The sequence below is a fragment of the Corvus cornix genome, chromosome 13, assembly GCF_000738735.6.
Source record: "Corvus cornix cornix isolate S_Up_H32 chromosome 13, ASM73873v5, whole genome shotgun sequence".
In the NCBI taxonomy this organism is placed as follows: Eukaryota; Metazoa; Chordata; class Aves; order Passeriformes; family Corvidae; genus Corvus; species Corvus cornix.
This window is the reverse complement of record NC_046343.1, coordinates 11,179,205-11,205,574: the sequence shown is the minus strand read 5'-3', so window position 1 is coordinate 11,205,574 and position 26,370 is coordinate 11,179,205. Positions and strand designations below refer to the sequence as shown.

At 47.9% G+C, this 26,370-nt stretch overlaps 1 protein-coding gene across 7 annotated transcripts in view; it reads left to right on the top strand.

Annotated features, from left to right (window-relative positions):
- The first annotated feature begins 1,497 nt into the window (after positions 1-1,497).
- ACSL6 (acyl-CoA synthetase long chain family member 6) overlaps positions 1,498-26,370 on the top strand; it is a 62,217-nt gene continuing 37,344 nt past the window's right edge. For 2 of the 7 annotated variants that reach the window (XM_039559544.1, XM_039559543.1), the window contains exon 1: positions 1,780-1,887. In XM_039559544.1, the coding sequence (XP_039415478.1) occupies positions 1,839-1,887 (49 nt within the window). In that variant the 5' untranslated portion in view covers positions 1,780-1,838. Of the gene's footprint in view, positions 1,587-1,777; positions 1,888-2,414; positions 2,485-17,934; positions 18,076-26,370 lie in introns of those variants that run through there. The other 5 variants (XM_039559546.1, XM_039559545.1, XM_039559542.1 and 2 more) reach the window with 5 other exon arrangements.

Sequence of the window (26,370 nt, the reverse complement as noted above, 5' to 3'; positions counted from 1 at the left end):
TGGATCATAGAACATTTTGGGTTGGAAGGGACCTTTAAAGGTCATCTAGTGCAACCCCTCTTCTGTAAGCAAGGGCATCTTCAACTAGATCATGTTGCTCAGAGCCCTGCCCCACCTGGCCTCGAATATTTCTAAGACAATTTGTTTTGTTATATCAGTTAGCTTCAGTATTGTGATTTCCAGTTAACAGATTTCAGGAACCCAGAAGCAAGGCTCAGTAAATGACACTGGTGGTTCAGGGAGAAGTCTGGGCTTGCCTAGACAGAGGAACTGTAGGATCCAGGTAGCCTGGAGAAGATGAGACATGCTACAGCCTTGCAACACAAAACTTGCCACAGGGAGGCAAGTAAAAACTGGGGTAGAAACTTTTTTTTCATTCTCAAGAAAGAGAAGGCTGTAGGAATAGGCTACAAATGCTCTTGAGTAAAATAAATAGTGCAGTATTTAATCTATAATCTATCTTGCTCTCAAGCAAAATAGATGGCAGTAGAAATGATTTTGCCAAGTCCAATTTATAGCTGGTATATTTGATTTTATGGCACTTGAAGGTGTAGCTGAAGTCCCAATTGCTTTAGAGGCATTTATTGTGAGAATTGCAGTCTGAGGAAGCAGTTACAGTTCTCTTTGGTTTCCAGCTCACTTGTTAGAGTGCCTGATGATGCTTTTCTGCCTTGAGACCGTGACTCTTGGAAGACAAATAGCCCTTGACTAAACTGGACATGGCAATTTTATAATAGCTTTCAGGAGTGGGCAGTGGTGACTCTAATACAAATTACATCACGTTTAATCAGCTGCTGGGCTTCTGTACACAGGAAGTTTTTTAAAGTCCTCATATTGAATCAGATGGAAACCACATGGTGAAAAATTTTTTGACATGGAAAAAAATTCTTCATTTTCATATGCTTCATTTTCACCTTTAGGAAAACCAAAAGCTTTTATCTGCAAAGGAACTGTGACCTTCACAGCTGTAATCATACCTGAACTAGTGCTAATTCCTGGTACAAGCAGGGAATTTTATTGGTGTATCTTGGTCCATGTTCCCAAAGAGTTAAACAGCTGCATGTCACAGCTTGGAGCAGGCAGTTCTGCCTGCTGTGCAGACCTGCCATGTTAGTGACTCACACGGCTGAATAAAAAGACAGCGTGTCTTCTACCCTTTGGCACTCCCATCCTGTTTACCCCACTGGCACTGTGATTCCCAGAGGGATGCAAGACGTGTTCTCACCACTGGTGCAGCACTTTTAATACCTTCTTCTGCAAAGCCCTTAATGTACCATGGAGCTGGGATGGACATTAGTTTTTTTACAACTAGCTTGTTCAGGGAACAGTCAAGAACACAAATCTTCTCTTCTCTCCTCTCTCCACATATTTAGTATCACACAGAGCTTGCAGCTTGCCTCCTTTTTTTTTTTTTTTTTTTTTTTGTATAAGTGGCCCCGAGCTGTGTGATGATGAGATGTCTAGCGGCAATGCTGAGCTGTCTCTGCTGATTGAAGCTGGGTGTGTTTCAGCATCTCTGATGGTCGTGCGGGTCACCGGCCAGCTGCAATTTCACCGGCCAGAGGTGAAAATAAAGCTATAAAGGAGTAAGTTTCTCCCCCTCGCTCCCCCCGCCGCCGCTCATGGATCCGAGGGGGCAGGGATGCTCTGACGAGCATCCGCGCACCACCGCCTGTATAGCCCCTTTTACGAGGGATCTGGAGGGCTCGGCAGGATGGGGAGAGGAGGAGGGCTGCTAAAAACACCGCCCTCCGCCGGGGGAGCGGCGGGCCGGGCCGGCGGGGTGTGCAGTGAGCGCCGCAGTGCGCGGAGCGGGGCGCGGGGGCCGCGCCGCAGGGATGCTCGCTCCGCTCCTGGGCTTCGCGGGCTCCGGCTGGCTGCTGCTAGGTGAGTGCTCCCCCGACCCGCCTCGGTAGCGGGGGTTTGTCCTTCTCCCCGCCTCTCTCCCTGTTTCCCGGCTCCTTTCTCCACAGCGGGTGGAGACCCGCTCCCCGCCCTGGCACGGTGGTACCGGCCCGAACCCTCCGAAGCGGCCTCTGGGACCGCGATTCAGCTCCCCCTGGCCCTCCCTGCACCGGGATAAAGGGTATTCCAAGCTCTTTAAAGGGAAGAGGCAGGCGGGAGCGGCACTCCGCATGGGGATGGGGATGGGGATGGGATGAAGCTCGGCGCCATGCGTGCGGCGGAGAGCCAGCACCATGAGCCGCTATGGCAGTGGTGCAGAGCGGGATGCATTACATAATTCCTCTCAAACAGTCCTGCTGGTTTATTCCGCCAGTCCACCTCTGGTAAATTTGTCGGGGCACTTTGTTTGTAGTGGGTATCTGAAATAGGGCGGCGCGCTTGGAGGGGTGTGTGGGTGTTGAGAGCTGTTGGGCAGAGGGTGATGCTGGATCCCATTGTTTTGTGGGCAGGCAGTGACGATTCCAAGTGGGTCTGCATTAGGAAATTCTTGCAAGTCTGAAACAGGAGGATTTCTGTAAGGTACTCAAAGGTTCATCTTGAATTGATCTGCTGTGCTGATTTGAAATTGAGTCCTTTAAATCTGTGCGAAGTGCCTTTTCTAAAGAAAGGTAATGTTCAATGTCTGTGCTATTTCCCCCTTTATCAACAAAGAGCTTCCCTCTACACAGGCAGACTTCCAAAGAGAAGAAGTATAAAGGGGAAAATTATTTTAAAAGACAGCATCTTAGCATCATTAGGTAAATGTTCTGAGGGGGAGTGTTGAGAACAGAAAGATTGTAATTATTTATGTTCCTGCCTACTTGCTATTCTTGATTATGAAAAAGGATGTTTCACACTGGGGGAAAAAAAGAAAAAAAAAAAAAAGGAACCTAAAACTTCTGGCCTGATTTTTGCCTCTGAAAATATTCTGGTGGCTCTCATTAAAGGCAGTGGCCTTACAGCTGCTTATATCAGCAGCTTGAATCAGCTGTTTTAGAACTGTAGCAAAACTCATGCAGTGAAATATGGCCCAGAGGGAATTACATGGGTGAAACAGAAAGGAGGACTTGGCTGGGAAGCTGTGGGCAACTGTTTGTTACTGTATTTTGGGCCCCAAGGACTGCTCTGAGCCACCTTACTGGTTGCACCAGGCTTGTTTATGGCAACAGAAGGAGAACAGGACTGACTGGGAACAGGTCACCTGTGTGAGCTCCTACCCTCAGGCCTCCACATCCACCCTGCGGTATTGATTTCTGTGCTTCACATCTCAGTGTTTCTGCTGTGTCCCAGCTCCTGTCTCTTGTGCATCTGGCTATCCCAAGGTGTGTGTCTGGGGCCTCACTTAATGCTATGCTGTCTTGGTTTGAAAGACAGGAGTCTGCTAAGAAAGGCAGAAGCCTCCCTTGGAATGGCAGATGCAACCCCCTTCCCTCTGAGCTACTACAATTTTGAAATCAAGGGGCTTTTAGGCAAAGATGTGGGAAATAGGAATAACAGTTCTTTAATATTATATATCTATATGTGTATAACCAGTCAAACAAACAAACAATAACTATGGCAGTAACAGCAAACAATCACAAACCCAGTCCCAGCCTTCTCGGCTGTCAGGCTATTTCCCCTCGGGTGCAGTTCTGCTCGCAGCCGGCAGGGGCGCTGGCGGCTCCCGGTGAGCAGGGCAGGTGCGATGGTTCCCCCGCGGCTGCAGGGGGCGCTCCGGAGCGAGCTCGGGGAGCACGCGGCACTGGTGGCCTGCCATCCTGGGAAGGGATGGAACAAAAAAGCTTCACAAACTGCTGGGCAGCCGATCCCGGTGTCCAGCCGGACCCTCGGGAACAGCAGGCTGGAACAGCAGGCTGGAGCGGCAGGGACGAGCACAAATCCCACAGGGCCGACGAGATGTATCCAAGTGGGGAACCCCCCGGAGGTCTGGGCAGGCAGGGCGAGCAGGGCTACAACTCAGCGAAGGCTCGAAGCAACTGCGGGGCAGGGCAGCCACAGCCCGGCTCCCAGCGGGGCAGGGAAGGCGGGCTTGGGATCCTGGGGCTTCTCCAGCAGAAGGAAAAGCAGCTGAAGAAAGCAGCCTCCCTCTCTGTCCAAATGCCAGAGACCCAGGCTCACACACCCAGGTGAAACAAAAGAGTAGCCAGCTCTTTTGTTTTTCTTAACTACCCAGCCATTTGTCCCCCTAGCAACATGTATGGGGGAAAATTCCTTAAACAGAAAAAAACCCCCCAAAAACCAGGAGAGCTCCTAAAACCCCAACATATGCTCACTTTATTTTAGTGTGGACATGACTTTAGCCCAATGTTTCTGTCTGCAGAATAGGTGCCCTCAGAAGACAGATGTGCTGTTATTGCCTTTTGCAGTGGCACTGAGATGTATGCCACCACAGGTTATCTCTGGGAGATGGATCCCACCGGAGAGCCACTGGCTCTGCCTGACCTGGCAGTGTAGCACTTGCTCAGCCGTGGAGCAGCAGCTGTTGCTCTCACGTCTGGCTTTGGCTTTCTGGTGGCCCCATCCCATCAGTCACTGCTCCATGTTGCAAAGGACTCACTGTGGCTATGCTGACTTACTGAACAAGGGGCTCCTTGGCCATTACAGCCCAGTGAAGCATTCTTCTTTAATTCAAATTAATTTCTGGCACCATTAGAAAAGTTTTAACAAGTTGAGAACAAGTCTATAATTTTCATCTCAAATTATAGTAGAAGTCAGTGAAAGACAAAGCTAATTATTTCCTACTGTGCAGTCTTGGATGATCTAATGGATGCAGAGAGTGGTATAGTAAACAAAACACAAACCTAATGACAAATTCTCCCAGGGGTCTGCACATTGCTGGTTTAATTGAAATGGTACAAGAATTCACCTTACTCCTTGAATCTCTGGGATTTTCCTACTTTTACTCCTCTGCTCTTCTCTTTCATGCGGCTGCAACCCTGAGCCTCTTGCCTGCACTGTCAGTCCTGCCTTACAGAAAGGAAGTCTTTGTTCTCTTGCCTTCTGGCAGCAGCTGGAGGCAAGGCAGGCACCTGCACTCGTGTGTGGAGGCACAAGAAGGGAAATCTGCCATCACAGCGTCCCTTCCCACCAGCACCAGTGTGTGAGAAATGAGACAACTCTTAAAAAGATTGATTTATTGAAAACAGAAAAATTGAAGAATTACAGAAATTAGAAAAATATAAAAATTTGGGATCCTATGGCTCAGTAGATGCTATGCCCCAGGAGCGCAGGGATGTGAGATCTTCTGGCTGAGACAGCACTAGACCTCAGGCAGAGAAAAAGGACTTGCAGTGCTGGGCTGACTTTAAAAAAATTACTAAAAGCCCCTTAAAAGGGGTAAGGCTTTGAATGCCCAGCACCAACATCTCCCACAGCTAGCCTGGAGAGAGCAAGAGGGGAATAGAGGCCCTGCCTCTCCACTTTGTCCTTTTTATAGTTTTTGCGCCACCCACAGCCCGCCCCTTTGGTCCAAAGCGATTGGTGCTTTCCCTTTGATGGATCATCTCCATCCACCAATGGCTCATCGTTGTCGGAGGGTGTGGGGGGTGGTATCAGTTGAGATAAGGGAATACAATGCCTTCATTAAAATTCAGGTATTCAGGCTGCCATGGAGCTTGCCTGCAGAGTAATGGCTCTGTAGCTAAAAATAGCTGCTGGCTATTAAGACTGGGTGGGGTTTTGGCCTTGGAATCAGAATGCAAGTCCAACACATCTCAAAACACTTGTAAAAGTATACAGTAAACACAGGACAGGTAACTCTTATGGTATATAGGTGGTTTGAAGTTTGAGAAGGGGCAAGTTTGTGATTTTTAACTGGGAAAATTTTAACTGGGAAGTGTGCAACTCTCTTAATAAACTACTTTAAACAATTGAAAACACTGATAATGGAACTGGATTTTTGTACCTGGGCTGACGGGTTAATTGTAACATTCAATTTAAAAATAATTAACTCAAAATTAATTAATTAAAGCACTTAATATGCAAAGACCAAGCACAAATAGGGATTTCATGTATGACAAGTGCATCTCCAAACATTTCTTAGTGCATGTTTGCAAAGGGCTGGGAGGTTCATCTGGGGTCACAATAGACTTGTACAATCCCACTCCTGGTCCTGGCTCTTATGCTGTGACACAGGAATCCTTGGTGATGCCCTGAAATTCAGTTCTCTGGATAAGACATGTTTTCTGCTATGCTTTGTGTACAGAGCAGATGCCCAAGGCTGCTCAGCCCAGCCTGTGGAGTGCCAGGTGCTACACAGGAGGCAAAGCCCATGGTATTTGTTGAGGTATATGTAGTTGCTTTTATTCTCCATCCCTCTATTACTGCTCCACTTGAACGGTTACTAGATACTATCAAAAGGAAAGAGTAGATGCATTTGGATTTTTCTGCTCCCTCACAGGAAAAGACAGGACATAGCAATTTTTCTCTGCTATTCCGGACTAATCTGGACATTTATTTGATTCTTGTCTCCACAATAGAATTATGGATATTACAATTATATTCAAGTAATAAAAATAGGAGAGAAGCTTTGGAGACAGATGGTAAACTGAATTAACTGAATACTCTCAGAAATAGGAAAGCTGACTTGGGAGTGAGCCAGAAACAAAGAAATACAACATTATATCAGTAAGGGTATAATTGCCCTTTTGACGTCACCAAACACTGCAGAGCACCAGAGGGTTTAAACCTTTCATTGTGAGTACATTTCTGAGAGCACTTTGAGAGAAATACCAGCATTTTCTTCCTTCATCACTGCACAGTTGCAATCAGCACCTGGATATCCTGTAGGTAACTGGAGGCAAGTCTGGGTGAGATGGAAAAAGATGGTAGGTAACCTTTTGATGGGTTCACAGGCATCCAGGGCAGCTCTTTTCCCATGGCCTTGTTCTTAACTTTGCTACATTATCCCATGGCCTTGTTCTTAACTTTGCTACATTATTTCTTCATACAGACCAAAATAAAATAACTTAATCACCTTCTTTCTGATCAGAAATCAACATGAAACGAAAACATCTATTAATTCATTCTTTTATTTTTAAATGCTCTGAATATGTTCTTTGGGGGTGGGCCAATACAAGTAATGAGGTTTTTTTCATCACTGCTATTTCTATCTCTTGTGCTAGTGTGCAAAGCCAAAGCCCTGCAGGTCCTTGGCACTGGGGACCTGTCCCCGCAGGGCTGCGGGTGCTGGGAGCAGGGACAGCCTGGAGGAGGGACAGTGCAGTTTACTGGCTGCTTCATCCTCTCACCTCTTTTCCCACTGAACAGGAGGGTTTACAGAGCTTGGGAACCCAGATACCCTCTTATCCTCTGAAACCACTCAAATACAGTGGAGAAAGGTGTATCAGAGGGCATGTGGCAATAAAAAAAAAAAAAAAAAAAGCTTGAAATATACATGTAAAATCCATGAATCCCCAGCAGGGACACTCATGCTCCTTTCCATGCTCTCCTGCTATGAGCCATGCTTGGTTCTCCAGGAGCTTTTCTTTCCAGACATGCTGATTTAGAGTCTTTGAAAATCCTTTTTGTAGACTTCAAGGAACTGAGTGTTGATACCATACAGCATGATACAGGGAAATGTTTTGCTGGGCTTGGATTGATTGTACAGTGTGCCACCAGGACTTACTGATGACAAGTCACTTACTGTGTCAAAGCCTCCTTGCACCATAAACATTGTCACAGAGCCTCCAAGGTGGCCTGAAGCTGCTGGGAAGGTGGGCAAGGAAGCAGACATGGGGCTTTGCCTGATTCTGCTTCTTCCTACACTCTGTATATAGGTAAAATTAGAAATATTTTACCATCCTGCTGGAGACTACACTATGGAAAACACGGTAGCTGGTGGTGAGAAAGTAAGACACCGACATGAGCAGTGATTTTTAATCAGGAAAGAGGTTCAAAGCCACAGGGGTAGTTCAGTACCTGTGAGCTGGTCCCCAGCTCCCTGCTGCAGCCACACATCAGCACCCTTTAGTCACTTGTGCTTTTTCTTTAGTCACTTGTGCTTGTGCTTTTTCAAGCAGTGATGTAGCTACAGCGTGTAGCAGATACTTCGGAAAAGCATGGCTGAAAATGCAGCCCCTTCTTGTCATAGGCTGAGTCCACAGCAAGCTTTTGGCAAGACCCCATGGTAATTTCCCCACAACCCCCAAATTAGTGTTCACTGTCCCTCAAACTCCCCTGTCAGCCACACAGGGGTTTTTTCTGTCTTCTGTGTTGTGTGGGATATTCCACTCTCATAAACATGGAAAGAAGCTAAATCCAATCAACTTGTCCAAGTAATTTTCTTCCGTACCACGAAGAAAGTGTCACTTGCCAAAAAAAAGTGTGTCATTCAGTGGAAATCACTGTTTCTCTAGGAAAGCCTGAGTTCAGGGAGGAAAAGTATTTTTATTCAGACCTGTGTGCCACGGTGTTGCAAGACTGCAGCTCACATTTCCATTTGCTCAGCAAAGCGGCTTCAGTTGTAGATACAATCTCAGAGACACCATACATGAACTGTAGTGAGGAGTTTCCACTCAGCACTGCGCAGTCACGCTGCAAAATCTGTGCTAGATGAGCTGGCCTCCTTGAGAGTAACGGGCTCCAAAGGTACCTGGGGGTTTTTAGGTGGCTTTTCTCACTGAGGTCAAGTGTGTCACCTGGCCCAGGAGCAGCAATTCCAAATGCTGGGTTATTTGGTAAAACAACCTTAGCAAAGGATCCTTTGTCCACTGTTGCCCATGGCAGAGGTGGGTGTTTACCTGTGTAAATTCATCTTTTAGTGGCCAGATTCCAAGAGACCCTTCACTGCTCTCACTGCTGAGATGATGGCAAGAAGTCCCACACCTGGGAACAGACACTTGGGTGCTCCACCTGGACACCAGAGTTTGTGTTTTGACCACAGAGGAAGGACAGCCACACCAAAGCTATCAGCCAGATCAGTCACTACAATGGGACCTTCTTCTGTGCCAGAAGAGGTTTAGGCTAGATATTAGGAAAATTTCTTCATGGAAGGGGTGGTCAGACATTGGAGTAAGTTGCCCAGGGAAGTATTGGAGTTGTCGTCCCTGGAAGTGTTCAGAAAACATGTAGATGTGGTGCTTGGGGATGTGGTTTAGTGGTGGGCTTGGGAGTGCTGGATTAACCATTGGACTTGATGACCTTTGAGGGCTTTTCCAACCATAATGATTCTATGATTCTGTAATTTCTAAGATACAACTTTGGGTCAAGAAGGAAAAGTGCTGAGGTGGCAGGGACCTGGTGTGTGGTGCCATGTCAGCTGATCCTTCCACAGAAGTGTGACTCTCTGTGCTATGAATACACTTTCATTTGGGAAAGTTCTAGAAACTACAAAATCTTCCAAGTTTCCTCTCAGATTTGCTTGTTTGGATGCCAGCATGATGTCTCAGCCAAGCTATTCGTTTTTCCCCGATGTTTTCCAGACAATGGCACAGCCTCCTCTCTGGGACAGTTGCTCGTGTGGCAGATCTCTGCCCCACCCTGTCTGCTTCTGGGGCTGTGCTCCCTCTTCAGCCTGGCATCTTTAGCGTTTGGAAAGGATGGGTTTTTCCTGCTGTTGAGAGCATGGGCAGTGCATGGATGGGTGCAGAAGGCACCATCGCTCACTTTGGGCTGCTGCTTGACCTGTTGTTGGATGGAAAACTGCACAGCCTTCCCTTCCTTTCCTGGGCAAGTCACTGCATGTGTTCATGGCCGAGAATCAAAGGGGCTGAAATGACCTCTCCTTCTCTCACCAGCCATTAGGAAATGGAGACTGAGTTGCCCCCGTGCACAAAGTAGAGCAGTCCCTGGGCTGTGCCCACCCATGTGGGCAGTGATGGTGCCCAGGGAGGGATGGGGACCCGGGAACAGCCTCCTCGGGGAAGGACCTACACGTGCCTCTGCATGGCAAGGGTCAGAGCCCCACTCTTCTTTGTCTCCAGAGCAACAAGCAACTCCTTTCCAAGGGCTATGAAATCCCTAAAATCAGCTTCAGGAGCCATACAGACATCGCTGACGTCGCTGTGACCGCTGGGGTGTCCCACTCACTGCTAGATAGCCTCAGCCGAAAGCCAGAGCAGGGAAAGCACTGAGATTGAGATGTTTGCTAAACTGGGATTCCCTTTTTTTTTTTCTCTCTCCATGGGCAAGTATGAGCTGGTCAGCACAGGAACCAGCACTGAGATTGCTAGACTGATTTAATTTACTTTTTTGTTTTCCTCTTTGAAAAATTATCTAGAAAACTGTCAATCATTCTGCTGAGTGAGTTGAAAGCGATCTAAGCACTGAAATTACAGAAGATGTGAATGATGCAGACTTAGTGTCTTTTCTGCAGAAAATAGTACTTAGTTATAACAAGCGGAAAGAATATTATTTAGTTTGTTGTAAGATTCTGTGCAATGATGGAGAAAAAAAGACAAATATATTAGAACCCCTTTTGAAATGTTAAATGTACTTTATTTAGTATCTCCAATTGTCCGAGGTTAGGATTTTTTATTTTTTTTTTTTTTCTTTCTCTCAGGGATTTTTCTCCCATTTGTTGTGTAAGAGATGATAACGACGATACTTAAGAGAGACAAAAGATGTAGCCTAGAGGGTGCAGCTGGCTGCAGCCACTTAGTTGGGGGGTTTTCTCTTGGGAAGGGCAGAGATACCACGAGACTTTGGCTGGGGGGTGAGGAGCTGGGCTCCTCCCGTGCTCTCGCTCTTGGCATCGGAGGGCAGATGGCCGGGCTGTGGTTGCTGTGGGAAGAATTCACCGCCACCACGGGGTTCTGTCTGTCATTGCTTCTCTACTGTGGGTGAGCCTTTGCTCGTAAGAGCAGCTGTTGAACCTTATCAACACCCAACCTCACTGGGCAGGATCCTCACCATCTACTCAGGTGCCCCAGGGGAAAACCCGGGACCCCAAACCCCTTCCCCCTCTGGAGGGAGTGTCTCCCGGCTGCTTTCGGAGCCCAGCTTCTGCTGCACAGCCGCGCTGTGTTTTGCTGCTGCTTCGCGATTTTGCTATACTTTAGCCCGACACCCAGCACCCGCCGAGATCCCCTGCGGCTTCTGCCTCTGCCACCGCTTACGGCTTAGTGCTACACTTCAATTTGCGATCCCCGGAGTCTGCTCGTCCCTGCCGTTCCAGCTGCCCTGAAGTTCCTGCTGCAGCCCATTTCGCCACCTGGAGGGCACCAGGACCAGCTGCCCCTGGGGGTTTGCAAAGGAATCCCCTTTTCTCTCTCTCCCGCGGGCCCGCCCGCCATTCCCCACTGCACAGAGGCGGCCGAGCTTGCGCCACAGCGCCCCCTGCAGCCGCGGGGGAATCATCGCACCCGCCCTGCCCGGCCAGGAGCCAACAGCGCCCCTGCCGGCTGTGACCGGAACTGCACCCACGGGGAAGGTGCTCGACAGCCGAGAGAAGGTTATTGTTGGGTTTCTGCTTTTGTTTGTAGTCGCTGCTGTTGGTGGTGGTTGTTTGCCTTGTTGTACATATATATACTAGTAAAGAACTGTTATTCCTTTTCCCCTATCTTTGCCTGAAAGCCCTGTAATTTCAAAGTTATAATAATTTGGAGGGATGGGGGACACATTTTCCATTCCAAGGGAGGTTCCTGCCTTCCTTGGCAGACACCTGTCTTTCAAACCAAGACAGCAATACTCAGGTAAAACCATTCTCTATAACTCCAGGTGATCTAATTCAGAATTATCTTTTCTTCAGCCAAGTGTTCAAATAGCTCCTTAGAGCTGAGAGCAGCTTGTGAAAGGTCACCTAAGTTGTACCAGTGTCCTGATGTCCCCTGAACCTTTGTTCACTGTGGGTCTCCCTTGTACACCCCACTCATGTTGGTACAGGGCAGGGACACCTTCCACTAGACCAGGTTGCTCCAAGCCCCATCCAAACTGGTCTTGAACACTTCCAGGGATGGGGCAGCCACAGCCCCTCCAGGCAACCTGTGCCAGGGGCTTACCACCTTCACAGGGAACCAGGGTTTTGAGGTGGAGGGGGAGTCATCCCCAGTGACCTCCTCCCTCTGTCTCCTTGGAATACCCAAGTCCTGTTTTTTTTTCTGCCTGAAAAGGATCTTTTTGTGCCGCCTCCTCCTCCGGCCCAAATCTCCCACAGCTGAGAGGCTGCTGAGGGTGGTGTGATGCTCTGACCTGCCAACAACAATTCAGGGCTGTGTTTCCTTTTGGAAAACGCATTTGCATATCCTCTATTCACTTTATTTGGTTAAATATGTTTGAAAAGGCAAAAGCTCTGGGTCATTGAGGCTGCAGAATGGGCCTCCTCCATCTTAACCCTTTGGAACCTTGCTCCAGCATCTTGGAGGCTTAAAATACCCAGAAAAAGGGATTATAAGGCTGTTTTTGCAGCAGGTATGGGGAAGGAGGCTGGAGATGGGGAAAGCCCTAACAAAAGTCAGAAAAAATGCGCCATATACCTTTGAAATAAAAAGTCACTTATATGCAGCCACAGACGGACTTGCAGAGAGTTTGCAAAATTTAGCATGGACAGAACTGTCTTCAGGGTGGCTTGAAAGTCCCTGTGAAAACAAGAGCAAAAGCAAATTACAGTAGTGTCAGGCACAGAAAGGTGCAGGGTGCTGCAGGGTGTGGGATCAGCAAAGGGAACTGCCTAGAAACAAAAATAGAAATAACCTAATTGCTGCTTTAGTTAACAAAATAAATAAAAATCCCTGAAACAACAACAAAGATCCTGAAACATAAACTGTGTGTTTAAAAAACATTCAAACAATGTAACTGCTTGTTATTAGTGTCAGGAGATTAAATACCTCAGCGAGGTATTTAATTTGGAATAGTTAAGGACATCTCAAATCACAGCCCAACCACAGATTTCTCAAAAACCCTCCATGAGATGATGCCAAACCCCTCCTTTTCCCTCATTTCCTAGCACAGTGCCAGGCCCTTGCTGCCAGGGGAGCTGGATGTGGGATGTGGTTGGGGTCTCTGGCTGGTGGGTGCCAGAGTGCAGGAGGGACCCCCTTGGACTGGGCCAGGACATGGCCCCCACACCTCACTGTGTGCTGCACCCACCATGCTCAGCTGCAGTGTGGGGACTGTGCTGTGGATGCCTGTTAAGTGTTTTGAGGATGACAGCTGGGAAGAGATGCATAAGCAATAAATTCATCATCCTGGGTTTATTTTTGTTACCTTGCCATCAGTTGGCATCCCTGCAGTGTAAGGAAATTGAGGGCTAGAGGGAGAGGAGGCAGAAACACTTGCCCAGTAACGTCATATTAATGTTTCTAATTATTGAATTAATGCTCTGTTTGTGCTGTATGCTTCCTTCCTGCTGCTCTTTGGAAGTGGTCAAAAATATAGGCTGTATAATCATAAAAGCATAATATCTGACCAGAAGATACAGAAAAGAAAAGGAGAGCACTAAAAAGAAACACAAGGCAGTAAAGCTCCCCTTTCTTACACATTATTTGAATTAGTGGCTATTTTTTATTTGTACTTGAGGCATGATTTTCCATGGATGGACCTTCAGGAATGTAAAGATACTGTTGGTAGATTTCTGTTCTGTAACTGGAGCTATCATTCTAGTTTATGGGAGTGTCCTGAAAATCACAGCAGCAGCTGGGGTTTTTTTGAGTTATCCTCAGAATTTTGAAAGGCCAAGTGGGACTCTTCCATAGAGAAATGGAAGCTCCCTGGCTATCTCAGCTCTGTGTGGTTTCCTGGTGGTACAGCCTCGTTTAGCTGCTCTGATGACTCTACATAGAGTCATAGAATAGTTTGTGTTGGAAAGGACCTTTAAAATTCATCTAGTTCAACCCCCGTACAATGAGCCGGGACATCTTCAACTAGACCAGGTTGTACCAAGCCCTGTGCAAGCTCACCTTGAATGTTTTCAGGGATGAGGCATTCACAGCTGCTCTGGGCAACCTGTGCCAGTGTGTCACCACCTTCATTATAAAAAACCCATTCCTTATTTCTAGTCTGAATTGACCATCTTTTAGTTTAAAACCATTACACCGTGCCCTATCCTGTATTCTCCTGGCTATAAGCAGCAATGTTTAAAATTCAACCTTAATCTGTGTTTCTCATTAATTTTGATAAAGTATAAAAGCAGAGAAAGATTCCATAGGTTACTCTTTTTTATAGGACTCTTTAACTTTCCATTTGGCTGGGAACATTAAAAGCACTGTGATTTCCTGATACATCTTTTTTTTTTTTTCCTGGATGGGTCAGGTCTCAGCCAAATCCCATAGAAGTCCTTTAAAGTCTTTCCATTGATTTTACTGGTCGTTGGGTCTCACTGGGCTTTAGACTGAGCACAAAAGGTGAAGTCTAATTGTACTAGTATAAACATCCCTGCTACTTAATGCTCTAAGGTGAGGGGCAGTTTGAGCAGATTTCTACAGAAGCAGAAGTCACCCACATCCTGGTTTGAAGCTCAAAGGGTTTTGTGGCTCCTGTTGCTTTGGCGGGGTGCTAGATGCTCAGCATCTCTGCACTCAGCCCCACCAGCCCTCAGCTTTCTGTTCTGCAGGGCACAGCTCACACAAATGCAGGAGGATCTGAAAACAGACTTGAACTGTTCTCTGTGCTCCCATGCCAAAAGATCTCAGAGCAAATCCCTGTTTATGGAGAACTGTGTGCTTTCTCTTGGCTGTGAGTCCAAAAAATGAGGTTGTCTTCCCATAAAGCCCTGTCCCCATCACTCTGCCCTGCAAATTACCTGGCAAAAAATCCTGGGGCAGGGGGAAAGCTTTTATTCAGTATGTTACTTAGAGTATGCTTACATCATTTTTCCCTTTAGGTAGGCAGTCCACGTCCAGCTTCCTCCCTTTTTTCTCCCTCACCTATCTCTGATGATTGTTTCAGAGAGTGAGTCCCTATACTGTACATATGTGTAATGAAAGCAAGACAAGAGAAAGGGAATTACTGCTCAGGGTATTTACAGAGGAAGTAAAAGGGTGTCATGGGTTGGCAAAGCATAGTCCTGGAAGTGCAAAGGGGTGCTTACAGCTTCCTCTGTGACCTGACAGAACCTATCAGCTGGCCAGTTTGAATATGGACAATTCTTTAAGCCACTTAAAGTTGTGACCGCCTCTGTGATCCACACTTAAGAATAGAAACCCTGAGGCAGACTTTCTCTCTTGTTTCCGGTGCTGGGACAGGTGGCTCCGGGCCCCGTGCAGGGGCCAGTGGGCCCGGCCCAGGCCCTGCTCGGGCCACGGCCATCCTGGCCGATGGGCCCTGTTCCACCTGTGGAACCCCCCCACTGCCTTGCTGTGGGCAGCTGGAGTGGCTTGGCTCCCCCCCTTCTCCACTTCGATAAGCCACATTCCAGCTGCAAGACCGAGGTGAGATTAACCCTTTTAGTGCTGTGAAGAGCTGAAAACCTGAGGGAAGAGAAAGAGGAGATGCTTAAAACTGAAATTCTGTTGTGAAGCTATGATATGTCAGAGTACCCATTGTAATTTCATGAAGATATGGGGGGTGGAGTTTTCAACTCATGCTTGTGAGCAAAAGCACCTGTGCTGAGATAGGCAGATGCTGACGCAGCTGTAATGTCATGAGAAGTTTGGACAGGGAGAGATGGACCAGATGAGGACTTTTGCTCCAAATGGGAAAGGAGAAATTCCTAGAGATGCTCCTAGAGATAGTCCTAAAGATGAAGATGAGGAAGACCCTTTGCTCCCAGGGAAGGAGAAGGGCCTCTGTTCTTAGAGATGAAATGCTCCCAGAGATGGGTGAAGAGAACTTTTGTTTCTGAACAGCTCAATCATAAAATTGTACCCCAAAAACCTTCAAGAGTGGACCCTCGAAAGCAGTTGTGGGAAAAGCTGCAAGTCGGGGGAAGGGACTCACATGCGAGCAGAGAGACTCCTCTTCCTAAATGGACTGAACAAGGTTATTATGGAAGTGGTAAACAGACTGAACATCTTAAGGGTTGTCTTTTTACATTGTCAGTGGGAGAAGGGAGGAAGGTGGGGGGAGGAGAAGAGTTCTGAAGGTGTGGTATTTTTTTTTCTTCTTTTAGGTCTGTTAATATTATATTCTTTCAAGTTTGGTGGCTGCTTTGCGTTTCTCCTAATTCTTATCTCACAGAAGATAAACAGTAATGAGTATCTTGGACCAAACCACTACAAAGGGTCAGCCTCTACCATGAAACACATGTTTTACTGAGTCTCACCCCCTATGCTGAGGGTATATTGCCCATGGTGAGCTTCATGGTGGTAGGCAAGACCAGCCTTTACCCGCAGGAGCTTGAAAGAAGAGCTCTATAGCCCAGTATGTTGTTTTTAATCCGGTATTCATTTGAAATCAGTATTCCCACATCCCCTTTAGGGCATTGCATCAGGAACACAGATGTGCTGAGACTGTGGCTACCGGCACTGAAGCGCCCAGCCAGCCCAGGGCTGTTCACACACCTAAAATATTTTCCTGACTACAAAGTTTCTGTCAAGCTGTCACTCATAAAGAACAAAGGGGCAGGAATTCTAGTTGGTGAATATTGCTGAGGTCCCATTTAGCCAGCAGTGTGATGCTGATTTGCATCTGCAGACCACTCAGTCTAGTACTCCCTGCCCTACCCGGCAATTTGATGAATTAAGCCTGATTGCAGAACACCCCCCGTGTGACCCAAAGGAGTGATATTTGACAAGCTTGCCTGAAATCTCATTAAGTAGTCTCTTCATTCATGGGTATTAAGTGTTCTTTGAGAATTCTCCACTATGCACTCCAATATCACAAGTGGAATTTAGGACAGGTCAGACAAAAACTTTATTAACTAGGGTAATAGTGAATGTTCATACAGCCTTTCTCCCTCTGCTCTCCCCTTTTCTGCCAAGCGGTTGTGGAGATCCAGCCAGGAAAAAAGGGACTTGAGGAAAACAATAATTTCAGTGTTAATAAAGCCAGATATCCAGCCTCTGGAAGGACGGACCCCTCAAATGCCTTCCTAACAGCAAGAGTCCTAAGCAGGAATTGAACAGTAAATAATGACCAGTAAATAAGGTGATGATAGGGAGCAAGGGCTCCCAGGGGCCCAGGGGTGGCACACCCGTGTTATCTTTGCTCAGGAGTGGGGAGGTGGAAGCTACCAGACACTGTTGGCTTTCAGTTGAAAGGAATGTTCTTGTAGTTAAGAATATATCTCGTTCAGATCTCTCAAATGTAAATGTTAGTAATTTACCATGACAAATGAATTTCAAAGTTCTGGTCTTGTTATTTTCAGTGTAAATTAACAAAACCTGGTTTGGGCTGAAATACCAGGGTGTTGGGTTTTTTCTTGTAATATATATAGCAGTATAAGGATGATGTTGGCAATAGTTACTCTGTTACTATTTTATTGATTCAGGTGATTTGTATTTATTCTACTTGACCATCACAGAATGTTTTGAGTTGGAAGGGACCTTTAAGCTCACGCAGTTCCAGTCCCTCTGCCATCAGCTGGGACACCTTCCACTAGACCAGGCTGCTCCAAGCCCCGTCCAACCTGGCCTTGGACATCCAGGGGTGGGGCATCCCCAGCTTCTCAGGACAGCCTGCTCCTGTGTCTCACCACCCTCACACAGAAGAATTTCTTCCCAGTATCTAATGTAACCCTGCTCTCTGTCAGTGTGAAGCCGTTACCCTTTGTCCTGTCACCATCTGCCTATTTAAATGTCTGCCCATATCCGACGTCTGAAGTTTCTAGTTCAGCAGACCAGAACTGGTGGCACAGACTTTCTCAGGGTCAGAAACTTTCTTTTATTATGACTTTTCCCAAAGGAAAAAAAAAAGCTGTTTCTAATTTTAAACTGTGCATTTGCAGGTAGGCTTTACAGTTTTGCACCCAAAAGCCTTGCTTTGAGCCTGTAAATCATCCAGTATGACAGGGATGTGCGAAAATACTGCAATATTCAGGAGCAGAGGGGGTGGGGTTTTCTTCTCTGGAAGGTGGCTCTCACGGGCAGGATGTGGAACCTCAAGGGTTACAGCGGGCATCGCTGCTGCTGCTGCTGCTGCGCTAATACAGCCTAAGCCGATATTAGCCAAGCTTAACTTCTTTCAGCCGTTTGCAGATGGGAGGGGGAGGGACGCCCTGGAGTCAGCAGTTCTGTACGGGGACTGGGAAGGCAGAGCCCCAGCTATGAGCTGACCGGGCACCGGGGGCACCGGAGGGACTGGGGTGACCGGCGGATGGTGAGTCCAGGCAGGGGTTTCATTATTATTATTGCAGTGCATGTGAGGAGCCCGGTGGAAATCCGAGCAGGATCCAGGAGCTGCGCCCGGGCAAGGCTCGGGTGGGTCTGGGAGGACCTGGGAGGCTCCAGGCGGGACACCCATCCCGGGGGGCTCCGGGCGGGTCCCGGGGGTCCGCAAGCTCCACTGCAGCCGGGCTCCGGGATGCCGAGCAAAGCAAAGTCGCAAAAAGCAGGGCTGCGGGAGAGCTGCTGTGCAGAGGGACCCCGGTGCTGCTGGGGGTGGGTGGGCTCGTTCTGCAGGGGGCGATGCGAGAGAGCTCGTGGCGGCCGTGGGACAGGGGTCACTGGCACGTGGCTTTGGTAGTTTCCTGTTGCTGCGGGTGTTTCCAACAGCCTTAATAGGGGGAAAAGCTCCTGCCTAGCTCTGGCTGGAGTTCCCAGCACTGGAGACAGCAGCTCCTTAGGTCCCGCGTGGGCTGCAGGGCTCCAGAGTGCGGAGTGGCAGCCTTGGTAGCTGGGGACCACCCCAGGCACCCCTGGGATCAGTGGTGAGGGCAGCTCTACCAGCACCCAGCCACGTGTGGGGGCAAAGTCACTGTGATGCAGAGATGAAGCCTGGCGTCTGGGTTCTTCCCTGGAGGGCTCTGCCCCTTTGAGTTCATTGCCCCAAACTCTTGACCCTACATATTGGGTCTTGTTTCCCACAGCAGGAGCTCTGTGGAGCCCAGCATGCTCGTTTAGTTGTGGTTGACCTTGAATCCTGTGTTGAGTTCTGGGCCCCTCACTCCAAGAAAGACATTGAGGTGCTGGAGTGAGTCTAGAGAAGGGCAATGGAGCTGAGGAAGGGTCTGGAGCACAAGACTGATGAGGAGGAGCTGAGGAAGCTGGGGGAGCTCAGCCCGAAGAAAAGGAGGCTCAGAAGGAACCTTACCGCTCCGCAAAGGAGGTTGAAGCTAGGTGGGGAGGTTGGTCTCCTCCCAAGTAGAGGAACAAGATGAAGTGACCTCAAGATGGGCCAGGGGAAGTTTAGGTTGGATATTAAGAACAATTTCTTCACCAGAAGAATTTTTCAGCTCTGGAAGAGGCTGCCCATGACAATGGTGGAGTTGCTATCTGTGAAGGGATTTAACAAACGTGGAGATATGGCACTTTGGGACATGGTTTAGTGGCAAGCCTGGCAGTGCTGGGGGAATGGTTAGACTCAATAATCTTAGAAAGCTTTTCCAACCTAAATGACTCTGTGACAGCCTGCTGGTTTCTAGGCTTTCTGTGTCTCAACTTTCAGCCATCCAGACTTCAGTGTAGTCTCTTTGCAATGTATGTCTCTGCCTGAGGGATGTCCCGGTGCTGGTGACAAAGCTTGCTTTTGCCAAAGCTATGCAGTAGTGGTAGGTTGCAAGCATTCAGTGTACTGTGTGATGTTGTTCCTAATTCCGTGCTGTGCATTCACACCTTCCTCAAGCATGAAACCATGAGCATGCTCCATCCACATGGGAAGAGCCTGCTGCTGTGTTGGGTGTGAGAGCTCATGGGGGTGCACCCTGGTGTCAGGGACAGAACATGAAAACCTTATCTGTAGCCATGAAATCCCCTGTCTGGACAATAGTGTGGTTTCTTGCTTGCTGTGTTGTGATGTTATGTGCATGTTGCTGGTGCATCCCATCCTTTGGCATGCTGGGGACAGAAAGGGTTGGGGATGTGAAGAAAATGGGAAGATAATGCTTTCAGTAGTTTCAGAGACCCTCCTGGAAGGTGCGGGGTCCCTGCCTGCTCCTGGAGGTGTACTGTGTGGTGGGTCAGGCATGGTCCCAGGTACAGCTGCAGAGGTGGCTGTGTGCATTGTGGGGCCTCCTTGGAAAACTTTCTGCACCCGGGCAGTGAGAGTGTCCCTAATGCCATGGCCCTTTCTGCAGTAATCACTCTGGTTTTACTGATCTCATGCAAGAGAGAAACGTCAAGTTGTGTTCCTTTAAAAGCATGGTGATACTCTCGTGCACAGATGAGATTATTTTGAGAAGCTCTGGCTGTTTGCAGGCAGTGTGTTTCAGTTCTGACCGGAGGCTACTGGCACAGGGCGCAGGCAGGCAGAGGGCATGGCAGGAGCCAGCAGGTCTGTGCAGTGGGCAAGGCTGCTGCATCATGCTGCTCCTGCCCCAACTGCTGTCCCTGCTCCTGTCCCCCACTTGCAGTGGGAGGGGGGAGTTGCTTTCCTTTGGGTTTTTGGCACATGGCCTGCCTCTTTATTTTCTTGCCCCTTACTGCAAGGTTGACAAATAAGCTTTGAACAGCTTTCAAAGCTGCCTTCAGTTTCTGGTTTGTTTTGGGATAAAACCTGGAGCAGATTCAGGCAGTAACATTCTGTGTGCACAGGGTCTGGATAAAACTCTCTCCACATGTACTTTACTTTTGGGATCCCCTCACTCCTTCCCATCTGTGCAGACAGGGTCCTTCAGAAAAGCACTACAACTACAGGGCCAGGTTGGATGGAGCTGTGAGCAATCTGACCTAGTGAGGGGCATCTCTGCCCCTTGTATGTGGGATGGTTGGATGATCTTCCATGTCCCTTCCAACCCATGCCATTTGTGATTCCATGGACTTGCAAGGCACTTTCTTGGTAATTAACCTGGTCTAATTATGGTCAGCTTACTCTAAGAGAGGGATACAACTGCATTTGTTATAGTTAGTGACACTACTGTTACTTTTTTGTGAGCTCCCATTTTCGATGTCATTTTCTCGTCTCAGTTTCCAGTGTGACAGTTGTAACACTGTCCTCATGGGCACGTGTTTGACACAGAGCTGGCAGAGCCTTTAATTCCTCTCCTTTTTCGTATGGTTTTTGCTTTAAATGCAGTAAGTATTGGAGCTCTTCAAGCTGTAAGATTGGCATAAAGAAAAATGCTCCTTCTAATAGTAAAGGTAGTGTTTAGCTATGATATGGCCCAAGCTGTGAGGTCTCTCTCTACATCTGCAGCAGAAGATGAAAATCTGTGGTGTGATAATGCACAGGCAGCATCCTGAGACAGCAACAGGCCAGATTTCCAGGATCTTCGTGGCTGGAGGCAATGCCAGCTGCAGTCTGGCCTACTTAGCCCTGCTGTGAACACTTGCTACATAACTGTTGATATTGCAGAAGGCAACACAAAATTGAAGTTTGACCAAGTGTTTTGGTCCAGTCTGAGCTGTCAGAGAGACAATGCTAGCACCTGGCTTGGAAGTGGTATTAAAAACATTCCTGTTCTCCCCTATCCTCTACAGGACTAACTCCGGGTATGCCACTGTGTCATGTCTTAAGCATTATGGAAGTTTTTCTCTTACAAGGTTGTTTAGTTTTCTGTGTCACTTTGGATGAAGCATTCCCATGCTTGCCTGAATGCAATTGGCTGGCAGGATCCTCAGAGTGTTATTCAGAAACCACTTTATTCTGGTACTGCTGCCAAAAGAAATGGCAGCAGTGAACCCAAAAAGGTTTGCAGCTGGATCAGTACCCCTGGACTGGTGCACAAATACCTGTGCTGGTGCCTGGGGAAGGCAGGGTAGGTGTGGGAGTGATGGAAGGGGCAGATGGTCAGGAGGACTCCTTGCCCTGGCAGGCCTGGAATACAGTGGGGCATCCCAGCCTGTGTGGGCTCCACCGAGTTGTGCTCTAACTGTGGGTCAGGGAGTCGTGCAGGGAGGACATTACCCTACCCTGGGACCAGGATGCCATCTGATCATGCCAGGTGGGGATTTGCTTGTAAACTAACCACTTTTTCTGATACTATAGCAGGACAGTTAGTTCTGTGCCAACAGCCATGTGCCCCAGTGTGGGCATAAGGTGAGGGGACCCTCATGCCCCTGTCCAGCAGTGTTGTCGGTTGGGGTCATCCATCCCACTCTGCCAGAAGCCAGCAGGAATTAGATCTGTGCAGTTTGTGCATGCAGCAGGAGAGCAACCAGGGCCAGGACTGTCCCTTCAACCATCCCTGTATCACTGTGACCAGTCTCACACAGTAACCCTCCAGATGCAGCCAAGGGCAGGGTGTGAATGGTCATGGAGAGCTGGGAACTGGCAGCGCAGGGATTTGCCTACATGTGTGTCCTTGTCTGGCAGTGACCTGATGTGGGGACAGCAAAACCAGCCCTCAACAGCCAGGGCAATGCATGCTTGTGGACCAGCTTCTTCCCTGCCTAGCATTTCACCCAAAATCTCCTTGCCTCCACCCAGCCATGGGCTAGGGGCTTTGTAGAGTGAGATGGCCACAGAGGGCCTGGCTATGGCATGTTCATGTGGAGAAAATGAGCCGGACAGTGAGCTGAGGAGGGGAGTACACCCCACGTGGGTGCATTGAAGGGTAAGTCCCCATGTGGTCCCTGCACCTCTGCACTTGCCCGGCACTGACACTGCTGCAGAGCCTTCAGGTGACTGGGGTTCTTAGCTGGACCAGGGCCTCTACAGACAGTACTAAGGTTTATTTAAATCCAATATTTAAAGGTGAACGTAAAAACTTTCCCTGGGAACAAGCCATCAAGCTCTTTGCAAAGCACCTTCACATCTCTGCTCTGCCAAGCCAGCTGTCAGGGGTTCAGCTAGCTCCCTTCTCCCTCTCCATTCAGTGCTTCTCTTTGTACTCTGCCCCAGATAACTATTTTTAAGCCATTCTTTAAGCTGTTTGTTTGCTGCCTGACACAGAGTATTCAGGAATTATATATTATATGGGACAATCAACCATCAATGTCACTAAAAAGTAAAAAAAGCCCAAACCCAACCCAACAAATGTCATTCTTCACAGGAACTGAAGCTTACAACTGCTCATGGGTACTTCTGGGAAGGGTGCAGCTTTGCAGGTGTTCTGTGAGCAGTGTCCAGAACGGAGCCTCAGCCGTGGCAAAAGCAGCCCCGCGATGCAGTGTCAGGATCCAGTTACGTGTGACAATGCCAGCAGCACATGGCACTTCAACATGAGCCCCAGCAAACATGTGCAGGGTTCACTGCCACCTGTAAGCTTTGCTGTAAGGCTGAGGGGCAAATTCTCTCCTGCTTTAATCACCTCAATTCGATGTTCCTGTGGACTATGCTGCCTGTGAGCCAGGCAAGCAGACAGGGAGGGATCAGGCTCTGGTTTCCCCAGATGGAACTTTGCAGCCCCTGTGCTGATTTTGGCACAGTTATGTGAGCAGGCTCCAGAGAGCTGAAGACAAAAAGCCAGAAAACCCCACAAATTTGGGGGTTTGATTTTCCTTCTGGCTGGGTTCTGTTTTAGCTTGGAGGAATGGCCTGAGCCCACTTGGTGTGAGCACACAGAAGCTACACTGGCATAAGGGGAACAAGATGAATATGATGAGGGGGATAGCGTACAAAAATATCCTGGGTAGGTTTTCCCATCTGAACTCCATCCTCTGCAACCACAGGCTGTGGTTTTTAGCCTGGTCAATGACACCTCGTGACTCTGGCTCATGCTGGTGCTGGGTAACATTTTAAGAATGTTAGCAGTTGGAGGAGCTTTTTTGTTACTGTGCCTTAGGCAACTGATAGACTTCAGAGACAGCAGAGCTATTGAGCTTTTCCCTTTTGGGAGGAAACTTAAAATGCTTGCATAGGCTTCCTTATGCTTTGTTATCCAGAGAAGTGGCAGATTTGGACCAGATTCCCAGTCATGGCTTTTCCGTATGTGTGAGTCATGGTGGCTTCCAAGGGCTGCTGCACCGCTCTGCTCACGGGTGCAAAAGGTATTTTTAGGTTGGTCCACATGTTTGAGCTGTGCTGAGTGGGTGAGAAGGTGTGGGATGGTGGATGAAGCTTTCCACGAGGATTTGGTATCAGTGGATGAAGAGGGACCTGATGCAGAGGGATGAGGATGAGTTGATGTTCTGTGCATGGCTCTGAGCAAGGGGCATTTCCAGACAGCTGGGGACTGGATTTTGCTCTCTGAAAGATCTCAAATGTCTAAAGTAAGATCTCCACACAGCACTGAATTATTTATTGAATAATTTTTCTTGGCAAGGGACTGATATGCTGTAGATATTTTAGATACTTTAAATACTTCTATTTACATGTGATTACTGGGCTCTTTCAGGACATTGAGCTCCTTGTTAGCATTTTTCCCTTTTTAGTGGATGCTTGCAAAGATCTTGTGTTTTGCAAATGCATTTCCCAACTGGGCAGAGCAGGAGGGAGCAGAGGCCAGTGCTGCTCCTCTGGTTGCTTGGAGATTCCCAGCCTTTGTCTCTGCCTTTGGGATTGGGATTGTCAGGAAGCTGGATGGGAGCTGGAGGGTCAGCAAAGCCCCTGAGCCCAGTGCTGTGATCTGCCACTAGCTCCGTCCCCAGGAACCATGGGGAATTGTGGTGCCATGGTCACACCCAGGCTGTTAATGCACCAACTATTTAGTCAGAGTTTTTTAAGGAGTGAGATGACTACAGTAATGCTAGGGGCACATGGTTATTATGCAATTAGTGCTGTTAACCATCAGTCACTCAGAGTAAGGGGAAATTCTACTTTTTATTTATATTTTATATATATGCACATGCACACACAAGCATTTACATCCACGCATGCAGATATATAATTGTATGTGTGTATATACCATATATAAATGGGACCCAGTACTTTAGCAGCCTTTTCTCTGAGACATTTTTTTCTGTCCTGAGTGACACTCCCTGTCTCTCCTAAAAAAATAATACACCACTTGGCCAAGTTTATACCACAGCCCCAACCACATGCTGATGCTGAACTGGTCTCTTTCATCCATCCCTGTGCTCTCCCCACTCACTCACTCACTCACCAGAGGTCACAGGAAAGCAAGGCTGGCCTCCTTGCCATGAAGTTTATTTGCCTTATTTTTCTCCTGCAGATCCAAGGCTTGACCTGGATGCAAAGCCTTTCTCCATTGAGGATAACTGCCTTGCTGAGTGGGTGGGAGGGCACTGAGAGAGGGTGAATGGGGAGGCAGTTGGCATTGCTGCAGCCCCATGTCTGCTCCCACACCCCAGACCCTGAGTTCAGGGTGCACTGAGCCCCCAGCTGGCTCTGCTGGCACAAAAGCAATTTGAGCTAAAGAGGCTTATGTACCACTGAAACCCTGTTCTTTAATAGTCTTGTTGGCAAAAGGCCAGTTTCACAGATTGAATGGGTCTGATTCTCAAAGGAAAGGGAGAAGGATATTCTTCGTTAGTAAAAATAAAAATATAAAAGTTACAAACTGCTTTTATAACATTTCTTGATCATGGGGTGCTTCTCCAGTGCCTGCTCCCTGGAGAAGTGCTACAGCCTCTCAGGCACTGTGTGCCTTTCCTCCCTTGTTTGCTATCTGTCGCCTCTCACCCTCTCTTATGTTGCCTGAGCACTGGCATAATAATCCAAAAAAAGCAATTTTATCTCTAAACCAGTTCCTTTTTTCCCTCCTCTTTTTTTTCCCCTTCCCAATTACAACTCATTGAGTTGTAGTGTAACCATAGTCAATGAGGCCAAATGCCTTGGCTTTGAGTCCTTGATTATTATTTGACCCTGCAAAGAATTGTGTGATCTAAGTAAAACACAGTAATAGTGGTCGTGCACGGGGGAGGCAATTATTTTGCTCAGTGGGTAAAATTAAGCACCTGTAAGAGTTCCGTTTGGTCTGGTTTTGGTAGTTAGGGGGCATTTTTTAAATGGAAAACACAGTTTTTATGAAAATGCACTGTCCCTAAAATCAAAGCAGCAATACATTATGTGGAGGCTGTGGGAGTTGGCTTAGGGTGATGTGTCTGAAGGTGAGAGACATTAAATGAGGAAAAGGGCTATAGTGAGATAGGTCACTTCAGAGGAGCAAAAGCAGGTATGGTTTCAGAAAGTTTTAAGTAGTATTAGCCTTGGCTTGATCAATAATCCTAGTAATTGCTGAATCCCAGGTGTGGCTGATTACCCCTTGCAGAGTACAGAGGGTCCCTGTACATGCATCCAAGTATGTGTGGTGGGTCAGGGCTGTGGGGTCACCCCTGCCCAGGCTGCTCTGGAGGGATGCAGGACAAGCAGTGAAATGTTTTGGGTCACTGTTGTGGTGATGTGTTTATACCACAATTGCAGGTGTGGGACAGAAGCTGTTAGGAAACTATGTGAGCAAAACTATGTGAGCTGAGTATTGCTTGTCTCCTGCTTCATTTTGGGGCTGCTTACTGGATTTCCACACAGTGAATCTTTCATAGTTTCAGATACTTCTGGTGTTCCTATTTTCCCCTTTATGTTTATCACACCCTTTACTCTTTCCCAGGCAGTTTACAAGCTTGAAGACTGCCTGGCTTCCTGTCTCACAGCAGGGAATTGTTCTGTAAGGTTTTC